General features: G+C 36.7%; 1 protein-coding gene across 1 annotated transcript; it reads right to left on the reverse strand.

Moving 5' to 3' along the window:
• Positions 1-5,376: 5,376 nt before the first annotated feature.
• Positions 5,377-6,782, reverse strand: rprml (reprimo-like). The gene has a single exon (XM_030141745.1). The coding sequence runs from the start codon at positions 6,402-6,404 to the stop codon at positions 6,069-6,071; it is 336 nt and encodes a 111-aa protein (XP_029997605.1). The 5' UTR covers positions 6,405-6,782; the 3' UTR covers positions 5,377-6,068.
• Positions 6,783-9,010: the final 2,228 nt, after the last annotated feature.

A 9,010-nucleotide genomic window follows, 5' to 3' on the forward strand; every position in this document is an offset into this window, starting at 1 on the left:
GTGGGCGACTGGGAGCAGAGCTAAAGTGAGAAAACAGTACTTTAAGTGCAACTTGGGTGAAAATCATCACATTTTTTACGTGATGTACGGCCAAGTTAAGAGAAAAGAGTGTTAGAAACTACACTAGGTTTTCTTTCCCTCAGAACTACACTGAAAATATTATATTTTATTTGATGTTTTCTATAAAACTGATGCTGAGGTATCATCCACCTTCAACACAGATTTGTCACATTTATTGAAGAAATATCTTTCAAAAATGTCTTAAATTTGTAAGTTATAGTGTGACCCTATAAATACTGTAAATGCATTATTGTTTTGTGTTAACTGAAGGCAGGTATTATTGCCAAAATACTGTATGTTAAGGCTTAAACATCCTAAGGTTCTGGAAACTAACAAGTGATTTAACAGATGGATTTAAGTATCTTGGGATCATTTAGTAACTTTTGGTTTGAGTTTGTGAGAATTGTATTTATTACCTCCGCCAAGGAGGTTATGTTTTTGTCAGGGTTTGTTTGTTTGTTTGTTTGTTTGTTTGTTTGTTTGTTTGTTTGTCTGTCCGTTAGTGTGCAACATAACTCAAAAAGTTATGGACAGATTTTGATGAAATTTTCAGGGTTTGTTGGAAATGGGATAGGGAAGAAATGATTAAATTTTGGTGGTGATCGGGGGTGGGGGGGCCCACGGGGGGGCCCATTTCCAACAAACCCTGAAAATGTCATCAAAATCTGTCCATAACTTTTTGAGTTATGTTGCACACTAACGGACAGACAAACAGACAGACAGACAAACAAACAAACAAACCCTGGCAAAAACATAACCTCCTTGGCGTGGGGGGGGCCCACAGGGGGGGCCACTGATCAGCCTTGGCGGAGGTCTGCGCTCTCCGAGTGCTTCTAGTTTATTTAGAATTTTGGTTAGCTTTAGACAGCTTGTGGGTTATAATGTTATTACCTCCATCAGGAGGTATTGTGATCGCTTTGCTTTGTGTGTTTGCATGCGTGCGTGCATGCGTGTTTGTTTGTTTGTTAGCAAGATGATTCAAAAAGTTATGGAGGGATTTTTATGAAATTTTCAGGAAATGTTGATACTGGCACAAGGAAGAAATGATTAAATTTTGGTGGTGAGGGGGAGGGGGCAGATCTGTCTTGGCGGAGGTCTGCGCTCTCTGAGTGCTTTCCTTGTTATTTATATATTTAGTAAGTGTGTATTATAATGTTACTTACTTGGTGTCTTTTATATTCCAAATTATCAACAGCTTGAAGTCATGAACCAGAACACACTTCAAACGCCCAAAACAATCAACAAATGAATAAAGTTTGAACATCGTTGTTTAGACACATCTCAGTAATGGTGTCATCATGTTTACTTCTTCAAGCAAAACCTCATAGCTGCTTATTTTAACAGACTGCCCCCCACACACACACACACACACATACGTGCACACACACACATCCACAGTCATGGGTTCAAGACATAACATGCATTCTCATCATTTGGAGCCACATGTATGTAAACAATTAACTTTGTACTTTATTCAGTGAGTGATACAGTCTGTGGATACATAGTGTTAGTGGAATAGTGGAATATCAATACTACACATAGCTGACAACTACGTATTTACCAGAAAACAGTGTACTTCTCAGTTTTAAATAACATTTGAGTTTATATAATTTAGTTCTGACATGTCACACTCCTGGGATTCAGGCTGTTTTTATTGTCAGTGTTTGTGAATCCATATTTAACATACTCAGTCTTATTTGTGTGACGTCTTGTCTATGAACATCTTTCAGTTGAATATTTGCTTTACCATGGCAACCACTGGCTGACGCAGACTGTCACATCTGTCAAAATAAAAGTATGACATCAAGCTTAATTTAACGCAATAAAAAACCTACTTAAACCCTTTTTTAACTGCACATTTAGAACAAGTCTGTGACCCACTTTTTGAACACGATACTCCTGTTGAGAAACCTGGCTTTAAGGTGTAGACAGACTTTACCAGAGCCAGATCTGATATGCTGTTTACCAGTGAAAGTGAATTAAATTACCTACTGGAGTCTAACACTGTGCAGGCTTTTTCCATTATTGTGGCTTCAGCTGTGGGGAAAAAAAAATAGTTATTATCTTAACAGCTCTTTTGGAATAGCTTCTCGAATGTGTGATTTACTATCCAGCATATTTCAAAATGAGTTTCATTTTAACAAGTTGGTAGAGTAACAAGTTATCTTCTTTCTAAAAATAGCACCGTTCCTTTCAGCGGATACTTGTTGCTACATGGGAACAAAACCAGCACTGCAAAAAACTCATATTTGGGTTGAAATGTTTTATTTCAAACAAAATTGTTTGCCAGAGCAGTACGAAAATTGCACTTATCCAGTTTTCTTAAAATAAGAAAATGTTATTTAAAAATTATAGAATGCTAAAATTGTTATTTTAAGCAGAATATACTTGTTGCAAATCTTCACAGTAAGATTTTTTTATCTATGGTATATAGATCTGTATAGACAAAGCTGCATAAAACAAGTAAACATTTCTCGACAGTTACTGTGTCTGCCATACTCATCTCCCAACAATGTCTCTTGTCTTGTAATAAATATTGCTTAAAATTAGTTGTAATATCTAAGTGTGGTAGCTCAAGATGAAAATTCTTGGGACAAGTCAAATAATCTTAACAAGATTAACCCATAAAGATCCAAATAAATATCTATTTATATAATATATAAATAAATATCCCATAAAGATCCAAATAAATATCCATAAATATCCAAAACCTATACCATCCACTGATTTAAAATGTTTAATACCTGTTGATCCACTAATCCTATCAATACATGTAAATAATTGGTGTAAAATGCAGTTTTTCATCTTTTCATGGTCATCAGATATGACCCATTTGGATGTCCAGAGGCTCCGTAGTAAACGTGGAAACACCGTCATCTTCTACAACATTGATTCACCAGTAAAACCCATGGAGTTGGATCAATGACAGTGGATGGAGACGCTTGATTTATGAAATCAAGTGTCTCTGAAAGAGTCACTTTTCTCCAGTTTTCTCTGTTTCTGATATAACGTTTGAATTTACTCTAAGTTTTTATGAACATCTATATGATAAGTAAATTAAATATAGGAAAAAATACCAGAAGAAATGCAAAATAAAGAGGATTCCATTACAATAAACAGTGTTAATCACTTAAGAAAAGGGTAATATAGAGGGAAAAACTCATTTGCGAACTACCACAAAAGAAGCTCTGGGTTTTTATGGGTTAGGTCCCAATACATAAATAAATGTAAAAAATGATTTTTCAAGATAAATATTCCAAATTCAAGTCAGTTTATCTAAGTCAGATATTCCCGTTTTGCAGCGAGGACACTTGCTTATTTTTCCCTCTGAGGATTATGTTATAAATTCTAGAAATAAACGTAAGATTTTCAGAGAAATATCTAATTGCTGTCCTCTCTGATTACAGTGACCTCAGTTGCAACCTCTTGACCTTTTTGTTTATGAAGTTGCAAACAGTTTACTTTTAAATCTCTGACTATTTTCTACCATGTTCAAAGAAATAAACTGCAAAATCTGTGCATATCTTCACACATATCCCTTACACATGCATTTTAGACATTTAAATACACTATGTTTAATTCAATGCATGATATTTTTGTTTGTAAACCAGACTGTGGAGTTGTAGTCAGCCATTAAAGTCTAATTATCTAATGAGCTTTATTTATTCATGCTGTTTTTCTGAGATACTTTTAGTCGATGTCAGGATTTGCTGGTCTGTTGCACATCAGTGTCCTATGTGTGCATACTGAATGGCCACATGTGTGAATGCATGGGTGTGTTTGTAAGGATTCATCTACCCCAGCTCTCCTAACAAGTGATGAAATAATAATGAGAACACTGGTCGCTTGTGAGGGTCGAATGAGAGAGAAAAAGAAGAGTGAGTGTAGAGAGAGATGGAGAAGAAGTCAAATTTCACAGAGTTTAATAAAGAAACAAAATGAAATATCAAATCTGACACCTAGAATGGAGCTTGTGTTTTTCATTGGAGGGAAGTTTTTGGTCTGTCTTTGTTCTGACAGGAAATGGGTGTGTGCAATTTGCAGACACCAGAAGACAGAAAGAGTAATGATATCTTAAAGCGCAGTGACAGTTCTAGGCTTCATTTGTTCTCCGAGTGTGAAATCCCACTAAGGCTACTCTGCATTAAGTTTTTGCTGTTTTCCCACACTTTTTTTCCTTTTTTTTTTTTGCTGGAACAAATGCAGAAGAACATTGACTTTCCTGGATCTTGTACTTAAGCCCTGCAGGTGTCATGACGACAGGGTGGTTGGAATTGAAGTTGTCAGAGTGAGCCTGAATGCTTCTTGATTGCAGCTGGTCAGTCTTCAGACAGACCAGATTAGGTCCTGACTGTGAAGCCAATATGAGCTCAGCCTGTTGTCTTTAAGATAGATAACTCAGTCTGGTCACTCAGAGGCACTATATAAAGCTGCAATAAATGCCACACTGATTTTATTTAGGGCCTATAATGACTTAGTGCCATGTGATTTTACTGTTTTGTTTTTTTTATTTTGTGCCTGTTTTGTCTCTACCTGTATTTTTCCTTTTATATGTTTTACAGCTCACAAGTTATTCTACGTCAGTGTATTCACTGAATTGTTTTAAGATACTGTAAGAGAAGGTCTCATTAGAGCTGAATGAAGTAAGGAAATGTAAATGGCAACTGATAACCTTTGACAGAACTGCCGTTTTTAGGCTACATGCTCATACTGGTACTCAGTCTATCAAAAAAAAAAAAGATTAACCCTTTCATGCATGAATTATGAGAACCTAAATGATTTTTTTTTCCTGTGTGTTTTTATTAGTCTTTAGGCATGAAAAAAACAATGTGATTGAAAATGTCCACTCAGCTAGATGCCATGTGTTAAATTTTTGAAGCAAACAAACATGTATTTACTGATGTACTGTGTGAAAACTATGAAATATTTTTTTTAATGCCACTAATCTGATGTTTTGTCATATTTTAACATACTCTAATACTAATTATTACTCACTTTATGAAAAACTTTTTTGTTTAAAAAAACCCCAGCTAATTACAGTGTAATAACAATAACAAGCCATTTATTTACACTCAAAGAAGTTACTGCAGATCAGGTTTATCAAGAACAGCAAAGTTACTGAACCGGTATGAATGTCAGTGTATGGGATGATCCACTGTGTTGGCTGATATGGAATTAAAACAATGAAATCCATAAATATATAAGAGAACAGCTGGAGAATAGCTGTCCACTGTAGTGACCAGTATGCATGAAAGGGTTAAATACATATTTCACATCATTAAAAAAATGACAAGGCATTTAAATGAATATGCTCATTTTAATGTTTTAATTGCATGCTGCAGTTTCAAGTTTTTTTTTTTAGTACAAAATAATTCATGCAGCATCAGTGAAAAGTGCAAAACGGTTCCAAAAATCACTTTACAGATCAATTAGCGAGCATGCCAAACAGAACCAGAATCACTCCATAAAGCTGTGACGTGAGTTATTTGAAAGACGTGCAGACGTTCAGTATTTCAAGTGTATTTACCAAACAAGAGCGAGAAAAAATACTTTGTATAGAGAATACCCACATTTCCATTACGTCCAAAAAAGCTCACTGGCAGACGTGAAACTATAAGAATTCACAATCATGCTTAGAAACATTCATTTTTAGAATTACAAAAAAAAACAAAACAAAAAATGAGGTAACAACTTGTAAACATTTTCGTCACTTTGTTCAAGTTGGCAACTTTAAATTCACTCCAAAGATTCAACAGATCAGCCCACGTGTAAACATTTGCCCGTCTTTTACGCACAAACTTTACGCACAAACATTGGTCGTTGGACTACTTTCCCGTAGTCATATTCGGAAGGAAATGTGAAGTTTTTTTGCATATGTTTCCCCACTAGGACACATAGAGAACGTCTTTCATAAGTACATGCAGATGCACATTCCGACCTGCGGCTGGAGACGCGCACCGGATCTCCTGGATCCTCCCGGTTCTCCACAGTACCTGTTCTCCTGTGCTCTAACTGAGCCCGATCATGACCGTCTCTACGTCTTTGGAGGGTCTCCGGTCCTTCACCAGGAAGTTGATCATGCTTTCCGATTTGATCATCAGGTTGCACCCGAGAAAAAAGATGCCAAATACGACAGTGAGCGACAGTACGCACAGCACGGCGATCTGAACCACGCGCATCACGAAGAGTTTGCGCTCGTCCTGCAGAAGCACCAGGGAGCCTCCGCCGTCGCCGGTCACCACGTTGTCGGTGGCATTGGTGGAGTAATTTGCCAGAGTTCCGGCTAAAGTCTGACTCCCGTTATAGAGCGCACCCTGGGTCACGTCGAAAAGGGAGACGTTCATATTTCCTTGCGGATTGTCAGCAATAGGACTCGCAACTCCACTTGGCAAGCGCACAGTCTGTCCACAAAACCTGAACTCACAGGTAAACTTTGCGTCATGTGAATGTTAAGGCAAAAATAATAAGAAAAAAAGAAAAGATAACACGCTTTTAATGTCCACGTTTACATGCAAACATCGAGATTTCAGTGCGTAATGACCACATCCACATCGTTGTTCATCACAGTCTAAAAGGATCACGTGCAAAAGTATCTTCAAGTCAAACTACGCGATTTCACGACTTTTGGCGACTTCCCACAGCGCGAGGTATAAGTTGTGTTTTCCTCCGTTGTAATAAGAGACAGTCCCCACGCGCCTGTGCTCGCCTGCGAGCGCTTCTTTTGTGCCAAGTCTCTGGTGCGTTTTAAAGTGATGATGAGTTCCCCGTGGACCACACCACCACTCCTCACCAGGGGAGGTACTCAGGTGGTCTCAGATAATGCGCCGCTTTCCTGACACGTCTTTTCTTGGATTAAATATTTATAACAGTGAGGCAAATTATAAATACACACTTTAGACTTCCATTCATTCATTTTTTCTTGTGAATAACTGCAAAATACAGTAAAATTAGACCAGTTACTGAAGCAAAATAAGAACTGATAGTTCATAAATTCTCACAAGAAGCAAAGTATCTCCTAAATACATGAATCATATTTGATCTGTTCCTCCTATAATATAAGACACAGGTGTCAAACATGCGGCCCGGGGGCCAAATCCGGCCCACCAAAGGGTCCAGTCTGGCCCTTGGGATGAATTTGTGAAATGGAAAAATTACACTAAGATATTAACAATCCTTTTAGTTCAGGTTCCACATTCAGACCAATTCAATCTCAAGTGAGCAGGACCAGTAAAATACTATCATAATAACATAGAAATAATGACAACTCCAAATTTTTCTCTTTGTAAATGTAAATATTTTCATGTATTTACACTAAAGCAAAGTAGAATTTCGCAAAAAATGTGAATAACCTAAACAAAAAAATGAACAACCTGAAATGTCTTAAGGGAAGTATTTTAACAAGATTCTGCCTGTTACTAAATGTTTTGTTTATTTGTAGATCCACTGTGATCTCTAAGTTATAATGTACATGCGTAAATGATAAACTGAGGCAGAAAATTGTTAAAATTACACTTATTTTTTCAGTTTGTTCCTGTTTCTCACATCTTTTGAAAGGATAGTTTGTAAAGCTTTTCATAATGTAAATTTACTTTTTTTGCTCTAAAATAGAGAAAAGTTTGGGGTTGACATTATTCATATATAATTATGTTATTATTTTACTGGTTCGGCCCACTGCAGATCAAATTGGGCTGAATGTGGCCCCTGATATAAAATGAGTTTGACACTCCTGATATAAGATGATCTCAAGAATGACTGAAGCTAAATGACGTAAATGAAATTTTAAAGCTCTGAGACCTCAGTAGTTTATTTGTGCACATCAATAGTGTCTTCAGAGCTCAGCTGTATTGATTCAGACATACATTATCTTTAAAGGCTTCCCATCAGAGTGCTTCAGTTCAAGTTTCATGTCAATTACAATCAATATGAATCGCAGATTGTTCCCTCCACTGATGTGCAATAAAACTTTCAGAGGTATTTATAGAGTTTAAAGCTTGTTGCTGAGGAAACTGTCACTGTGACTTAGAAGCCTGGAAAGACAGGGACCAATATAGGCGCAGTGCGGTCTAACTTAGAAATGAAGACATGAATTAATAAACTATGATTGAACCACAGCAAATATTTATCAGAAATATTGGCTCCCTGCTTTCACTGGATTTCTTTTCCTGTGCAGTTGAAATGAAACCCTGAACATGAGGCTGCTCTGTTTTATTGGAATTTGGCATACAAATATACTCGTTTTTTAGATATCGTGTGTAGCCTCTTGGGACCCTCGACATCAAGCAAACATAATTTTTGGAATAAACTGAAATTTGAAGCTTCAAACGATTATTGATTGTTGTCATTATAATATTTCCCTTCATAAGTCTCCTTAACGCTTAATGTAAGGATCAGTTTAATGCCATCAGTATGTTCCAGACTGCATTTGAGTGGAGGAAGATGTTAGGGTCATTGCTGTGTTATCTGTTTGAATTGTTGATATTAGTCATTATTTAGTTACATTAGTTGTAGCTTAATAACACCAACTCCAAATACACTGCATTGTCACTTTATTCACCTGCTGAATAAGATTGCACTGTTAATTACTTTCACTATTTGCATAGAACCATAACCAGTACCATTATACCTCACTCAAACCCATTGGTTCTGTCCACATTGTATATTATGACAAGTTTCATAGTCCACTATAACTCTATCTCACTTGGATTAATCCACCATCATGATTAATCTGATACAAAATTTTAATGCAATTAACCCATCTGCATCACAGAATGACTCTGAAGGTCTCTGCCAATGCATTTCGGGCAGTTTGTCCAAGTAGAGTTACCGTCACACATGTGCTAATGGACAGTTGATCCGGTAGTGAGAGGCAGAACCAACCCATAAAGATGGAAGACGCTAAACAGTATGTTAACCCTCTGGATGAAAATATGAGGACAAAAAAAACATAAGA

The sequence above is a fragment of the Sphaeramia orbicularis genome, chromosome 8 (genome assembly GCF_902148855.1).
Source record: "Sphaeramia orbicularis chromosome 8, fSphaOr1.1, whole genome shotgun sequence".
Lineage (NCBI taxonomy): Eukaryota > Metazoa > Chordata > Actinopteri > Kurtiformes > Apogonidae > Sphaeramia > Sphaeramia orbicularis.

Bases quoted from the DNA above. Each gene is read 5' to 3' on its own strand.
- rprml (XM_030141745.1), bottom strand. From the start codon at position 6,404: ATGAACGTCTCCCTTTTCGACGTGACCCAGGGTGCGCTCTATAACGGG.